This window comes from Sphaeramia orbicularis, chromosome 1, assembly GCF_902148855.1.
Source record: "Sphaeramia orbicularis chromosome 1, fSphaOr1.1, whole genome shotgun sequence".
Classification (NCBI taxonomy): Eukaryota; Metazoa; Chordata; class Actinopteri; order Kurtiformes; family Apogonidae; genus Sphaeramia; species Sphaeramia orbicularis.
Window position 1 is genome coordinate 48562434 of NC_043957.1, and position 17302 is coordinate 48579735.

The 17302-nt window shown below is 34.7% G+C and overlaps 1 protein-coding gene and 1 long non-coding RNA gene across 3 annotated transcripts in view; both read left to right on the forward strand.

Moving 5' to 3' along the window:
• Nucleotides 1-10414, forward strand: part of herc3 (HECT and RLD domain containing E3 ubiquitin protein ligase 3) — a 46006-nt gene extending 35592 nt beyond the window's left edge. For both annotated transcript variants that reach the window (XM_030141851.1, XM_030141860.1), the window contains exons 23-25: nucleotides 90-273; nucleotides 5351-5453; nucleotides 9275-10414. In XM_030141851.1, coding sequence (XP_029997711.1) covers nucleotides 90-273; nucleotides 5351-5453; nucleotides 9275-9483 — 496 coding nt within the window. In that variant the 3' untranslated portion in view covers nucleotides 9484-10414. The remainder of the gene's footprint in view (nucleotides 1-89; nucleotides 274-5350; nucleotides 5454-9274) is intronic.
• A 5453-nt stretch (nucleotides 10415-15867) lies between these two features.
• LOC115426644 (uncharacterized) lies at nucleotides 15868-16289 on the forward strand. The gene is made up of 2 exons (XR_003936378.1): nucleotides 15868-15903; nucleotides 16093-16289. It is a non-coding gene; the product is annotated as an uncharacterized LOC115426644 (long non-coding RNA).
• Nucleotides 16290-17302: the final 1013 nt, after the last annotated feature.

The following is a 17302-nucleotide window of genomic DNA, read 5'->3' on the forward strand; positions in this document are numbered from 1 at the left end:
AAACATCACAAACCTTAATCAAGAAGAATACACAATCTAAAAAAAAAGTAATGATTGGGATGTGAATAAAACATATGTGTGTGTTTCAGGACGGAGTTTGTGGACGCCTACCTGCGCTACGTGTTCTCAGACTCAGTGAAAGAGCAGTACGCCGCCTTCTCCTCTGGTTTCCTGAAGGTGTGTGGTGGAGAGATCCTGTGGCTGTTCCAGCCCTCTGAGCTGATGGCCATGGTGGTCGGCAACAACAACTACAACTGGGAGGAGATGGAGAAGGTCAGTGGGTGCTAAAACTGGTGGTGGCTGGTGAAATAATTTTTGGGTGGGGCGCAATATCCAAGTCAGTTTTCAGCTGCACTATAACCACATATCACCACTAGGGTATGCCAAAGCACATGCACCACTATTTTAACATATGAATTTAAAGTATAAGTTAATGTAAGTGCAGAATAACAATGTTATTATTGTTCCTGTCAGGATTGGAATCCTGGTCTCCTTCATCGTAGTCAGTAGTGCTACGTGCTAAGCTATCCAGCCACAAGTGAGGAAATTACTGGTGTTACCCAGTGGCGGCTGGTGAAATAATTTTTTGGTGGGATGCAGTATCCACATCAGTTTTCAGCTGCTCTATAACCACATATCACCACTAGGGTACGCCAAAGCACATGCACCACTGTTTTAAAATATTTATATAAATTAAAATAAAAATACACAGCGTGTGTTTTCAGTCAGTTATTTTTTTCGATGTAAATTTCACTTAAATCTCAGTAGTATTACCTACAGACCTATACGCTGATTCCATTTCTGAGGAAGGTCTTGATTCTTTTTGGGATGTGACATTTACTCCTGTAGATGGTGTTTTAAGGCTCTCCTATCTCTTGTATTGGAGGGGGTTCCACTGCACACGCGCCGTTTATAAGGAGAGTCTATGGAGTTCTTGGGCAGCACCCCAAACAGGAAACACATGACCTGACTGTTCACTGTAAACGACCGAAAACATTTTTAAACTGTACAACTAAAGCCTCAGTCACAAATACCATTACGAACGGCTACGAACACCATGCGAACGATTTATGGACCATTTCGTACAATGAACACCATGTTCGTGGACCGTTCCTAAGTTCGTAGCCAGGTGAGCGATCTTGTCCAAGATTTTCCACAAACGCAGTACGAAACCCCCCTTCACACGGCGCACTAACAAATGCCTTATGAACAACGTAAGAACAACGCATGATGTTCGTGGATCAGGAGGCCTTTCCAGGACCCACATGTTCCTGCAGTGGCCACAAGTAGATCAGAAGAACACATTATAGTGTTATTAGGGGTCCCTTACGGCGTTCATATGAGTGAACGCACAGACAAAGATTCACACAGCTTTCTTAAGGTGGACGTAAGGTGTTTATAAGCATTTGTGCGGTTCTTTGAGGGGGTCAAATACAAATTTTCAAGACGGAGTGAATGACTGGACTCAAACGCATGGTGCTGAAGTTAAAGTGTTTTATTAACAGAAAAATAAACTTGAAACAAATCTGCAGAGATAATGAACAGTCCACAGGGACGAGGATGAGGCTGATGGATGTGCATGTCGGACGGTTAGTGTTTTTAACGTTCACTTCTCTCTGTTATTCTTGTGTAACTTTGTTTTATTCTTATACCTTCTACTTAAAATGTTTTCATCTGATCTCTTATTATGACTCCTAATTTCTAACTTTACGGGTCAGTTTTCCCGCAGTAATGTGTTATTTCTGCACGACGGACAGCGTACGATCCCAAACACATCAAACGCGCATCATTCTAAAACACTTAATGCAAAAATAGGTTAACGTAATTTAATGTCTGAAAAGAGCATCAGTAATCACCCAGTTATACAGGGACATCTCTAATGCTGGGATAGGCTCCAGTGCCTTCGCGACCGGACTGAGCGGTTCAGAAAATGAATGAAAAAAATAATGAAGGAACAGTACTTTAAGATTAGACTATGTTCAGTTTTTTTGCAGAGGTGAAAGTGGACATGACTACAGATGTCCACACGAACTTTGGTGATGACTGATCACAGTTCTGGGGCATTAAACTACGCTAAGCTGTTTTTTTGTTTTTTTTTTATGTTAAGCGCTTTAGAATGTCCCTCTTCTTCCGCTGCTGTCAGACCAAAACAGCAGCCACAACCGCTGGATCTTCCTTTTCTTCATCTTGTAGCTGTAGAAGTTTCAGTCTTGTGGGCATTATTACCATCTTGAATGAAATGATCACAGCATGTGACTTTTACTACACGGCCACTGTTTATATACCGATCTAAATATTCTGAAACGGCGTAAGATCTTCCTACCATTGACTTGAGAGTGCTGTGAGTTTCACATAGGGCTGACGTACATTCACCTCACGACAAAATAATTCATGAAACGGCTGTAGGTCTGATGTAGGAAGGTCTCAAGGCACCCTTGACAACTGTACGGTGTTCGTACAACACAAAATCACATCATTTTCTCATGGAGGTCTCAAGATGCTCTTGCATTTTGAACGGCAGCCGTACTGACTTCATAAGACGGCCATAAGAAACTACTGCTGCCTCCATGAATGTCTACGAACTCCAGAACTCATACAAACCCATCGTTCGGGAGAAGCTTTGTGACTGAGGCTTAAGCTATATCATGTATCGTTTGTTTATTTATTATTATTATTATTATTCTTTATTTTTTTTCTTTTAATGTGATTCCTGTCATCTTCTTCATGTGAGACAGGTGGAACGGCGCCCTCTATTGACTAGCCGCCACTGCAGACTATAGTAACAATGTGTCTACAGTGTGTTGTAAACTGTTTTGTTACAAACGGTTTCCCTACAGTGACATAAATCTACTGGCGTCAGTGTGTGCTGTAGAGTTGATTTCCAGTTTGTCCAGTCTAAAAGCTTAAACCAGTTTGATTTCTCTAAAACCAACTGAAATGACATTTGTCCGTGTGTCGGGTTAACGTCTTTACGACCAGACGGTCACAGTGCTGAAGCCATTATATAAACAGACCAACATAACTGTTAGTTTGTGACTGATTGACACTAAGCTGAAGGAGGAAGGTGTGCACAGTGCATGTTGTGTTTGTTTAGTAGAAAGTCCATGTACTGTCAGGGTTAAACACACATACTTATACATAGTGCAATGAACTGTGAAGTGTATTTTCATATTTGCAGCCAGTAGAAAAATAAGTGAACTTGAAGGGGGCCGATATAAGAGATAAATAAATGCACCAATATCACAGTGTGGCCGATTTGAAGGTGATGACAGAAATGAGTCGAACCTAGATGGAAACAACAAAACAAGATGGAAACAACACAGGTTGGTGCAGCCTCTTAAACCACAGTTCCATCTGTGTTGCCATGGTAATGCTACACGACGCATATAGCAATATGCATCCAAGACACCAGAAGGAGGCCAGCTAAAAGCCCCAATAAAACCAATTTTAGAAAAATAGAACAAAACTCACACAAGCACTCTAATGGACAAATGAAGAGATGAGGAGGATGATGATGATGATGATGATGAATGTTGTTTTACCGTTTTCTGATCATAACCTGGTTTTATATGAAAGAAGCTTCTGCTATCAGCTAATCCACAGGTGTCAAACATGCGGCCCGGGGGCCAAATCCGGCCCGCCAAAGGGTCCAGTCCGGCCCTTGGGATGAATTTGTGAAATGACAAAATTACACAAAGATATTAACAATAGTTTTAGTTCAGGTTCCACATTCAGACCAATTCAGTCTCCAGTGGGCAGGACCAGTCAAATACTATCATAATAATATATTAATAATGACAACTCCAAATTTTTCTTTTTGTAAATGTAAATATTTTCATGTATTTACACTAAAACAAAGTATAATTTTGCAAAAAATGTGAATAACTTGAAGAAATATGAACAACCTGAAACGTCTTAAGAGAAGTCAGTACAATTTTACCAATATTCTGCCGGTTATTCAATGTTTTGTGTGTTTGTAGATCCACTGTGATCTGTTAGTTATAATGAACATGTGTAAATGATAAACTGAGGCATAATATTGTTAAAATTACACTTACAGGATGGGGAAGCAAAATTTACAATGAACATTTAGTTGTTTTTTCTCAGCAGGCACTACATCAATTGTTTTGAAACCAAACATATATCGATGTCATAATCATACCTAACACTATTATCCATACCTTTTCAGAAACTTTTGCCCATATGAGTAATCAGGAAAGCAAACGTCAAAGAGTGTGTGATTTGCTGAATGCACTCGTCACACCAAAGGAGATTTCAGAAATAGTTGGAGTGTCCATAAAGACTGTTTATAATGGAAAGAAGAGAATGACTGTGAGCAAAACTATTAGGAGAAAGTCTGGAAGATACTATTAAAGAAGAATGGGAGAAGTTGTCACCCGAATATTTGAGGAACACTTGCGCAAGTTTCAGGAAGCGTGTGAAGGCAGTTATTGAGAAAGAAGGAGGACACATAGAATAAAACCATTTCTATTATGTACATTTTCTTGTGGCAAATGTCTCATGACTTTCAATAAACTAATTGGTCATACACTGTCTTTCAATCCCTTTCAATCAAAATATTGTAAATTTTGCTTCCCCACCCTGTATATTTTCAGTTTGTTCATGTTATTCACATCTTTTGAAAGGATAGTTTATAGATGTAAACCTTTTCATAATGTAAATTTACTTTTTTCGCTCTGAAACAGAGAGAAAAGTTTGGAGCTGACATTATATATTATTACGTTATTATTTTACTGGTTCGGCCCACTTCAGATCAAATTTAGCTGAATGCGGCCCCTGAACTAAAATGAGTTGGACACCCCTGGGCTAATCCGTTGTTTTGTGTTACATTGAAATGATTCTGATTAGAGACAAATGGCCCAGGGTTTAATTAACAGGTTAATATCAAAGTCACTCCCATGATGCAGTGGATGAGATGATCACACACTTGGTCTTTTCTGTAACAGCAGTCACTCGGTTACCACTGCAGCAGACAAGAAAGCAAATAAATAGTGTGTTTATATTTGCGTGTTTATTACAGCAATACATGAAAAGATGTCTACTGTTCAACAAAGGTTAATAAAAGGCGTATATTGTTCAGTACAGAGGCGTCTGCTGCAGATTCCAGTATCCTCATCAGGAAACACCATGACAGTGATTGTTATTCTGGAAGCTTTTCTAAACCCACAACCCTCTGCCTGAAATGTTCATGAATGTTTCATGCTCACACACTTCCAATGAGTTCACTCAATCATCATGTGTTGATGTTTCTACCAGACAGGAAACGGTTTACATATCTTTTACATGTTTTTAATCTTTTTTTTTTTGTTTCCTATGTTTGACATTGCAGAATACTGTGTACAAAGGTGAATACACAGCCACTCATCCCACAGTGCGCTTGTTCTGGGAGGTCTTCCACGAGTTCCCTCTGGAAAAAAAGAAGCAGTTCTTATGTAAGTATCAAATTACTCGGTCCGCATGGCAGTTTAATTCTCACGCTGTCACCCTCTGAGGCTCTATAAAAGCTGTGTAATGGGCAGGTTGGTGCTGTGTGATCATTTCAAGGCTGCTTATTTCCCTTCTGCGTTTTCTAAAAGCTGGATATGTCGCCAATGACAAACCCTGAACGTTATTATCATGTATTTAAAGTATCCCTGCTACACTGAAAAGGCTACAAGAGTGTTGCTGGGGAGAGAGCAGGTTAAAGCAGGGGTGTCAAACATGCGGCCCGGGGGCCAAATGCGGCCCGCCAAAGGGTCCAGTTCAGCCCCTGGGATGTTTTTGCCAAGTGCAAAAATTCCAGTCTTGAAATGAATTAAGCAAAAAAAAAATTTTAACTTGAATTAAGGAAAAAAATCTTGAATTACGCCAAAAAAAAATCTTGAATTAAGTAAAAAAAAAAAAAAAAAAAAAAAATCTTCAATTAAGTAAAAAAAAAACTTCAATTAAGCCAAAAAAAATCTCAAATTTAGCGAAAAATCTTGAATTGAGCTAAAAAAAAATCTCAAATTTAGCAAAAAAATCTTCAATTAACTAAAAAAAAATCTTTAAGCCAATAAAAAGTCTAGAATTAACAACTTAAATTTTTTTCTTTGTTTTTGTGTAAAAAATAACATTAAATTATGAAAATATTTACATTTACAAACTATCCTGTAACAATAAAATGTGAATAACCTGAACAAATATGAAAAACCTGAAATGTCTAAAGAAAATTAAGCACAATTTTAACAGTTTTTCTGCCTATTCCTCAGTGTTTAGTGTCTTTGTAGATCTGATCTATAATGCACATGGAGAAATGATGAGTTGAGGAATAATATTGTTAAAATTGCACTAAATTTTCTTATGTTTTTTAATTTAAATTTCAGTTTTTTCAGGGTTTTTTTTTTTTTTTTGGATAGTTTATAAAAGTAAGTATTTTCATAATTTAATGGGTTTTTTTTTTACACTAAAACAAAGACAAAAATTTGGAGTTGTCATTATTTATAGGTCATTCTGTTATTATTTTACTGGTCCAGCCCACTTCAGATCAAATTTAGCTGAATGTGGCCCCTGAACTAAAATGAGTTTGACACCCCTGGGTTAAAGCATGTATGTCAAACATATGCACATTTACTTACTTTTTATTGTCACTTAATTATTTCCTTATTTACTTTCATTGTTTTATTGAAAGTTTATAAACTATGAGTTTATTTACTTACATATTTTCTCACTTATTTAATTTATCTACTACATTTATTTACTATTTACTTAGCTATTCACTAACTCTCTTATTTACTTATTTATTAATTGTAATTGTGATAATTGTAGTTGGTGACCTGTGTAAACAGTTGCAGATATATTCCATGATATATTTGCCGCTGTGAACACAGTTTTCAACCCAACATTTTCTAAAGATTTAAAGTTTGCTATTTTAGGTGTAATCCCAGAAAGTTTAGAGGGAAATAACTGAAAATACCTAAGAATTTTATTGATGGCAGCCATTAAATGCATCATTATCAAGTGGTTGAAACCTGAACCTCCCCCATCTGCTACAAAGAAAAAGTTATGGATATTTTTAATTTTTGGGCTATCTTTTTCAGTTGGGATTCTTGCACAGTGCAGCACTTTTTACTTTTTTGTGTATGAATTGAAGTGAAACACATCTTTTTTTAATGACCAGACATAGTTTTATTTACAAATGGCAAAAATGACAAAAACAAAATTAAATATCCTTAACTTTTTGTTTGTTGTGTATTATATTTGGATTGAGAAAGTGAAGGAAATCTATCAGATGGAGCAAATTACATATGTGCTTAGAATTCAGGGAGAGCTGTTTACAAAGAGACGGAGTCCCATGATTATGTTTTTAATGCAATAAGAATTCAGAAGTGGTCGTATACATGTGTGTTTTTTGTTATGCTTGTTTCATTTGTGATTAATTGTTATCAATCTCTGCTGCAGATGTCTTTTTTTTTTCCTCTTTCATGTGTGCCATATGGGGATGTTTGATTGGATGTATTAATACAGTGTTTTTCAACTTTGGGGTCGGGACCCCATGTGGGGACGCCTGAAATTTCTAGTAATTGATTTAAAAAAAAAAAAAACGCTTAGTAATAAAAAATATATGTTGAGTTGACAGAGACAATCCCAATCCATAAAAGACATGACAAACTGTGAAGCTGAAACTGAAGCACTGTGGTACTGTTTATCTGTCAAATGTTCATTGTGGTCAGTTTCAGATGCTGCAGCTCTTTCATAATTCATAGTTTGGGTTATTGTTTGTTAAGTATTAATTATCAGCCTTGTAAATCCAAGCTGGACTGACTGTACATATCCTGACCAAGGAAAATCAAATTGTCACTTTGTGCAGTAATCTACACCTGGCTTTTCTGCCTCCGTCCATAATAATATACATTACATAGACTAAATGTCATCTAAAATTAATGTTTATTTGCAACATAGTATATCAAACTATTACATGATCAAAAAAAAAAAAATCTTAGTTTAAAAAAAAAAGTCTCTGTTTTGAATATCTGGGGTTGCCAGAAACTTGTGACGTTAAAATGGGGTCACGAGCCAAAAAAGGTTGGGAACGACTGCAATATATACACACACAGTATATACAGATAATACTCTTATCTAGAATACACACTTGTAGATTCATTAAATGTGTAATAGTTGGCATTTATCCAGTACTAATTAATCTGTTGGACGACCTTAATGACTTATACTCCAATGTTCTATTGCTCCTTTTATGAAAAAAAAAAAAAAAAAATTGTAATCTTGACCTGTTCGTATTCTTATGAATTTGTCATATACTGTTTGTTTATAGTATACAAAGCTTATATAAATGGTTGGCTCTCACTTTGTGCAGTAATCTCCACCTGGCTTTTCTGCCTCCGTCTATAATAATACATATTATATAGACTAAATGTCGTCTAAAATTAACGTTTACTTGCAACATAGTACAGCAAACTATTACATGATCAAAAACAAATTAATTTTAGCAAAAAAATAATGTCTCCATTTTGAAAGTCGGGGGTCGCCAGAAATTTGTGACGTTAAAATGGGGTCACGAGCCAAAAAAGGTTGGGAACCACTGCAATATATACACACACAGTATATACAGATAATACTCTTATCTGGAATACACACTTGTAGACTCATTAAATGTGAAATAGTTGGCATTTATCCAGTACTAATTAATCTGTTGGACGACCTTAATGACTTATGCTCCAATGTTCTTTTGCTCCTTTTATGAAAAAAAAAAAAAAATAAAATAAAAAGTAAAAAAAAAAAACAGAATCTAGACCTGTTGTTATTCTTATGAATTTGTCATATACTGTTTGCTTATAGTATACAAAGCTTATATAAATGGTTAGCTCTCACTTTGTGCAGTAATCTCCACCTGGCTTTTCTGCCTCCGCCCATAATATTATACATTATATAGACTAAATGTCGTCTAAAATTAACGTTAACTTGCAACGTAGTACAGCAAACTATTACATGATCAAAAACAAATTAATTTTAGCAAAAAAATAATGTCTTTGTTTTGAAAGTCGGGGGTCGCCGGAAACTTGTGACGTTAAAATGGGGTCACGAGCCAAAAAAGGTTGGGAACCACTGTGTTAATATTTGTAAAATGTCTTGTATATTTGTTTGAGCAAAACTAAATAAAAATTCAGTTAAAAAAAAAAAGTCTTAAATTTAACTTGTAGAATCCTGTAGGAACCCTGACATTCATTCTGACCTGTAGATTAACCCCGCCCCCTCCTCCTCTGTCTCCGCCCTGCAGTGTTCCTCACAGGCAGCGACCGCATTCCCATCCATGGCATGGAGAGCCTAAAGATCGTCATCCAGTCCACCACGGCGGCGGAGCACTACCTGCCCGTGGCCCACACCTGCTACAACCTGCTGGACATGCCCCGCTACCAGACCAAAGAGATCCTGCGCCGCCGCCTCACCCAGGCCGTGGAGCAGTACGAGGGCTTCAGCCTGGTCTGAGGGCGGCCGCTCCACCCGGACCGCCGCGTCCCAAGCACTTTGTTAGCAATACGTCCCGACGACGGAGACGACGGAGCACTTCAGGACGGTGTCGCTCTTTTAACGCTCGTACGCGGCTGTTGAGCGTCTTAAAACTCAAAAGGCCTACGTACGTGGAAACGCAGAGTATTATTGTTCCGATTCACAACGTTTAGGCCCGAGCCAGAACATTTTAAAGGCCAAAATGTTGGTATTTATGTATTAGGACCACACTGAGGGGCAAAAAATCTGATATTTTGAGTAAAGACTGACAAGAAGGTTTGTCATTTGAGAGTATTTTAAGGAAAAAAGTCATAATCAGAAAAAAAAAAAAAAAAAAAAAAAGCTTAATATTAATTGTGTTCGGTGTTACCTGGACAACAGCTTTACTCTTCTGGTCATTTGTCATTTCATTATTTATTTTAAGAAATTTCATACAGATCATGTTCATAGGTAACTGGGATGGACTCCAGCCCCCACCACCACCACCACCACCCTCAGTGAAGCGGTTCAGAAGGTGACCGACTGACTTCATACAGATTTAATTCTCATAATATTTGACTGTTTCCTGAAAATTAGCTGGTTTTATTGCCATAATATCAGTGTTTTTCATCGTCAGTGTGGCTCTAACACCTTCTCTGATCGCAGACGTGGTTCGGACAAGCGGAGTCTGAATGTGAGAGAGTTGAGAAACTGACTTTAGGTTGTATTTAGTTTATTTTCTCTTCTTTTTTTTTTTGCAAAGCTGTGTATTTTATATTCAACTGTTTAAATTCTATTTTTCACCTTTAAAGGATTACTAAAGTTATTACCTTGACACAGTATATGTACTTGTTTTTTTTGTTACTTTCGATTTTATCAAATAGAGGGGTTATTTTTTTGACAAATAAATGCTGTATGTAAATGTATGTAAGTAGTAATTTCCTTCGGCGTTTCGACAACTGCTCGTCCTTTTAAAACCGGCGCGTCGTCGCTTCCGCCCGATTCTCAGAAATGAACGTACGCAGAGGCAGGCGACGGCAACGGCGATGGCGGCATGACGACACACGCTGGATATCGTTCTCCGATCCTTTTCGACTCAGCCCCTGAACCTGCATTCAACAGTGTTGCCTTCTACTATACGAACACGAGAAATACGAACTTTTCGAGGTGGAGTTTTATGGGTGTCGTCTGTGTGCATGTTGTTGAGTGGGAGCAAAAAGCCTGATTATCATTTAAAGCTAAATATATACACTTTAAAATGATCGTGATTAGGTTGATTTCTGTGATGACGAATTATTTAAATCTGTGAGATTTCTTTAAGTCGACACAATAATAAGTGCGTATTTAACAGCGAGGGCAGATGACCTTTTTAGAAGTCCAGTAGTCAGTTTAACGTTCCAATAACTGCCCTCCAAGTGTATTTATTCCAAAACATCCTATTCCAAAACAATGTCAAATGAGGTGGTGCATTAGCGTGAAATGTGTGAACTGGTCTTGCATTTTTTTTTTTTTTTTCTTATATTTCATACGTAAATGTGACATAACAGACAGTAAATGACTTCAAGTGTCCTGACGTGCAGGTCACAGTGACACATTGATTTAGCAATAAGAACCAGAACAGCCCAGTGAAGTAGTGACAGCTCTGGGTCGTTCCTCTAAAGGTCTCTACACTCATCTCCTCCCCCTCTTCTTCTTCTTTTTTTTTTTTCTTCTTTTGCTCTATACTGCATGTCCTCACATTCCATATTGTCTGTCACCTTCCGAAAATAATTGCAGATGTCGTTTTTTCAGATTTTTCAGGAAACGCAAAAAACAAAACAGAAATTGAGTATTTGATGATTTAGGCCAGAGGGAGGGGGTCACATTCAGTCCGATATGATCTGAAGTTGTCCAGTAAAATAATAACAGTGAAAAAAATTAAATTACAATGTGAAAGTGTTTACATCGCAGGTGTCAAACATACGGCCTGGGGGCCAAATCCGGCCCGCCAAAGGGTCCGATCTGGCCCCTGGGATGAATTTGTGAAATGCAGAAATGACACTGATGATATTAACGATCAAGGATGTTAAAATCCTTTTAGTTCAGGTTCTACACACAGACTAATATGATCTAAAGTGGGTCAGTCAGTAAAATACTATCATAATAACCTATAAATAATGACAACCCTAATTTTGCGATTTGTTTTAGTGTCAGAAAGTCAAATTACATGAAACAGTTTACATTTACAAACTATCCTTTCACAAAAAAATGTGAATAACCTGAACAAATATGAATAATATGAAATGTCCGAAGGGGAATTTTAACAATATTCTGAATTAAATGAAATGTTTTACGTATTTGTAGATGTTAAAATCGTTTTAGGTCACAGGTGTCAAACATCTGGCCCGCGGGATGAAATTTATGAAATGCAAAAATTACACTGAAGGTATTAACAATCAGTGGTGTCAAAATAATTTTAATTCAAGTTCCACATACAGTCCAATTAGATTTCAAGTGGGTCAGAACCAGTAAAATATTATCATAATAAGCAATTAATAACGATAACCCCAAATTTTTTCTTTGTTTTTTGGCGTAAAAAAAGTAAAATTACATGAAAATATTTACATAACCAAACTATACTTTTATAAAAAATGGGAATAACCTGAACTAACAGAAATGTCTTAAGAAAAGTAAATGCAGTTTGACCAATATTCTGCCTGTTACTAAATGTTTTGTGCGATTGTAATGCACATGTGTAAATGATAAACTGTTAAACCCAGGCGTAATATTGTTATAATTGCGCTATTTTTTCTTAAGACAATTCAAGTTGTTCATATTATTCAGATTTTTACGGGAACTTTGTTGATGTAAACCTGATCATAATATAATTCTTTTTTCACTGCTATTATTTTACTGGTCCGGCTCACTTGAGATCAAATTGGGGTGAATGTGAAACTGAACTAAAATTTTTTGACACCCCTGTTTTAGGTCATTTCAGTCTAAAGTGGGTCAGACCAGTAAAATACTATCATAATAACCTATAAATAATGATGAAAACTACAAATGTTTCTCTTTGTTGTGTAAAAAAAAAGTAAAATTACACAAAAATGTTTACATTTACAGACTTTCACAAAAAAAATGTGAATAACCTGAACAAATATGAATAATATGAAATGTCCGAAGGGGAATTTTAACAATATTCTGAATTAAATGAAATGTTTTACGTATTTGTAGATGTTAAAATCGTTTTAGGTCACAGGTGTCAAACATCTGGCCCACGGGATGAAATTTATGAAATGCAAAAATTACACTGAAGGTATTAACAATCAGAGGTGTCAAAATCATTTTAATTCAAGTTCCACATACAGTCCAATTAGATTTCAAGTGGGTCAGAACCAGTAAAATATTATCATAATAACCAATTAATAACGATAACCCCAAATTTTTTCTTTGTTTTTTGGCGTAAAAAAAGTAAAATTACATGAAAATATTTACATAACCAAACTATACTTTTATAAAAAATGGGAATAACCTGAACTAACAGAAATGTCTTAAGAAAAGTAAATGCAGTTTGACCAATATTCTGCCTGTTACTAAATGTTTTGTGCGATTGTAATGCACATGTGTAAATGATAAACTGTTAAACCCAGGCGTAATATTGTTAAAATTGCGCTATTTTTTCTTAAGACAATTCAAGTTGTTCATATTATTCAGATTTTTACGGGAACTTTGTTGATGTAAACCTGATCATAATATAATTCTTTTTTCACTGCTATTATTTTACTGGTCCGGCTCACTTGAGATCAAATTGGGGTGAATGTGAAACTGAACTAAAAATTTTTGACACCCCTGTTTTAGGTCATTTCAGTCTAAAGTGGGTCAGACCAGTAAAATACTATCATAATAACCTATAAATAATGATGAAAACTACAAATGTTTCTCTTTGTTGTGTAAAAAAAAAAGTAAAATTACACAAAAATGTTTACATTTACAGACTTTCACAAAAAAATGTGAATAACCTGAACAAATATGAATAATATGAAATGTCCGAAGGGGAATTTTAACAATATTCTGAATTAAATGAAATGTTTTACGTATTTGTAGATGTTAAAATCGTTTTAGGTCACAGGTGTCAAACATCTGGCCCGCGGGATGAAATTTATGAAATGCAAGAATTACACTGAAGGTATTAACAATCAGTGGTGTCAAAATAATTTTAATTCAAGTTCCACATACAGTCCAATTAGATTTCAAGTGGGTCAGAACCAGTAAAATATTATCACAATAACCTATAAATAATGACAACGTCAAATTGTTTCTTTGTTTTTTTGGTGTAAAAAAAGTAAAATTACATGAAAATATTTACATAACCAAACTATACTTTTATAAAAAATGGGAATAACCTGAACTAACAGAAATGTCTTAAGAAAAGTAAATGCAGTTTGACCAATATTCTGCCTGTTACTAAATGTTTTGTGCGATTGTAATGCACATGTGTAAATGATAAACTGTTAAACCCAGGCGTAATATTGTTATAATTGTGCTATTTTCTTCTTAAGACAATTCAAGTTGTTCATATTATTCAGATTTTTACGGGAACTTTGTTGATGTAAACCTGATCATAATATAATTCTTTTTTCACTGCTATTATTTTACTGGTCCGGCTCACTTGAGATCAAATTGGGGTGAATGTGAAACTGAACTAAAATTTTTTGACACCCCTGTTTTAGGTCATTTCAGTCTAAAGTGGGTCAGACCAGTAAAATACTATCATAATAACCTATAAATAATGATGAAAACTACAAATGTTTCTCTTTGTTGTGTAAAAAAAAAAGTAAAATTACACAAAAATGTTTACATTTACAGACTTTTACAAAGAAATGTGAATAATATGAAATTTCTTAAGAGAGGTATGTGGAATTGTACCGATATTCTGCCTGTTATTTAATATTTTGTGTATTTGTAGATCCACTGTGATCTCTAAGTTGTGATGAATATGTATAAATGATAAACTAAGGCATAGTATTGTTAAATTTGCACTTATTTTACTTGAGAATTTTCAGGTTCATATTTGTTCATGTTATGTTCAAGTACGGTTCGTAGATGTAAACATTTTCATTACGGAATTTGACTTTTTTTTCACTCAAAAACAGAGAAAAAAACTTTGGATTTGACATTATTTATAAGTTTTTATCCTATTATTTCTATTAAGTTCGTACTTCTTCCTACTCTTTTTCGACCGTGCAAAATTCAGACTTGTATGTGCTTGGAGATAGATTCTTTCCATCTGAATATTTTATTTTGTTTTTATTTTTCTTTTTTTTTTTTTTGCATGTTTGAAATAAAATAAAATAAATAAATCAAATCATTATTTTACTGGTCCGGCCCACTTTAGATCATATTAGGCTGTATGTGGCCCCTGGTTTACATTTACAGAGTTATCTTAAAAATGTGAATAACATGAACAACCTGAAATGTCTTAAGAGAAATAAGTGCAATTTTAGCAACGTTTTGCCTCAGTTTATCATTTACACACGTACGTTATAACAGACAGATCACAGTGGATCTACAAATACACAAAATATTTCATTTAATTCAGAATATTACACTGGTCTACAATTTTTTAGCTTCAGACATTAAATGTGCTAAATGTTACGGATTTTAATAAGATTAATTGGAAAATAAATGACAAAAGTGCCGGTTTGCTGATGTTTTCAAGGTATTTGATTAAGTGTTATTACACATATATATTGGTTTATGTACATTTATATAATAGTTTGATAAATCTTCCACTAAATAGAACCTGTAAAGTGAATGTATTCTAATGTGCAGACAGTGTTTTGAAGTAGATCTTGTAGCTCTGAGACAAATATTCCTTTTGAGTCAAACCCATTCTCTCGTTAATTCTTGAATTTCACATTTTGACCCGAGGCTGTATCTCGGAAAGTTCAGCCAACCAGCATCTTTGACTCAATTTTTCTTTATCAGTGACTCTCATGTGGTAAAATTTCATTACTTTTATTCCCGAAGTATTTTCCTTGTAGACCAGTGTTGTTAAAATTCCCCTTCGGACATTTCATATTATTCATATTTGTTTAGGTTATTCACATTTTTTTTGTGAAAGGATAATTTGTAAATGTAAAGTGTTTCATGTAATTTGACTTTTTTTTACACTAAAACAAAGAGCAAAATTGGGGTTGTCATTATTTATAGGTTATTATGATAGTATTTTACTGACTGACCCACTTCACTTTAGATCATATTAGTCTGTGTGTAGAACCTGAACTAAAAGGATTTTAACATCCTTGATTGTTAATATCTTCAGTGTAATTTTAGCATTTCAAAAATTCATTCCAGGAGCTGCATTGGACCCTTTGGTGGGCTGGTTTTGGCCCACAGGCCGTATGTTTAGATTTAGATTTAGATTCTGTCCATTTGAATGTTTTGTTTTGTTTTGTTTTTTTGTTTTTTCTTTCTTTTTTTTTTTTTGCATGTTCGAAATAGATAAATAAATTAAATAAATAAATTAAATCAAATCAAAAATATTTAACACCTGTCATTAAGGCAAAAAAGTCATTTTCGTTTAAAAAAAAAAAAAAAGAAAGAAAGAAAGAAAGAAAATGACATAAGCATTTATTTTTGGAAGGTGGTTTTATGTGTCCTGATTCATGACGCTGAGTTCCTTCCTATGCAAAGGTTTGTGCAGCCCTCGACTCTTGTGCACCTTTTATTGTGCGACAGGAATGTGACTTTCTGCATCTCTGTCTTAATTCCACATGAAGTTCTCTGTTCAGCCGAGTTTCTAAATAAAACCGTGTAAAAGCTCATTTCCTCATGTTTCCGGATGCGTTCCTTGATGAAAATAGTGCATGTTTGAACTGATTACATCAGCACACACTGCGGATGTGGACGCCGTTGATAAGTAATGCTTTTTTTTTTTTTTTTTTTTTTTTTACCAGTGTTTTTCACCAACTTGCTTCACATTTTGCTACAGGGAGAAAAATACCTGTTTTTTTTTTTTTTTTTTTTACCAGTGTTTTTCACCAACTTGCTTCAAATTTTGCTACAGGGAGAAAAATACCTGCTTTTCTTTTTTTTTTTCTTTTTTTTTTTTTACCAGTGTTTTTCACCAACTTGCTTCAAATTTTGCTACAGGGAGAAAAATACCTGCTTTTCTTTTTTTTTTTTTCTTTTTTTTTTTTTTTACCAGTGTTTTTCACCAACTTGCTTCAAATTTTGCTACAGGGAGAAAAATACCTGCTTTTCTTTTTTTTTTTTTTTTTTTTTTTTTTTTTTACCAGTGTTTTTCACCAACTTGGTTCACATTTTGCTACAGGGAGAAAAATACCTGCTTTCTTTTTTTTTTTTCTTTTTTTTTTTTTTTACCAGTGTTTTTCACCAACTTGCTTCAAATTTGCTACAGGGAGAAAAATACCTGCTTTTTTTTTTTTTTTTTTTTTTTTTTTTTTTACCAGTGTTTTTCACCAACTTGCTTCACATTTTGCTACAGGGAGAAAAATACCTGTTTTTTTTTTTTTTTTTTTTTTACCAGTGTTTTTCACCAACTTGCTTCAAATTTTGCTACAGGGAGAAAATACCTGCTTTTCTTTTTTTTTTTTCTTTTTTTTTTTTTTTACCAGTGTTTTTCACCAACTTGCTTCAAATTTTGCTACAGGGAGAAAAATACCTGCTTTTCTTTTTTTTTTTTTTTTTTTTTTTTTTTTTACCAGTGTTTTTCACCAACTTGCTTCAAATTTTGCTACAGGGAGAAAAATACCTGCTTTTCTTTTTTTTTTTCTTTTTTTTTTTTTTTTTTACCAGTGTTTTTCACCAACTTGGT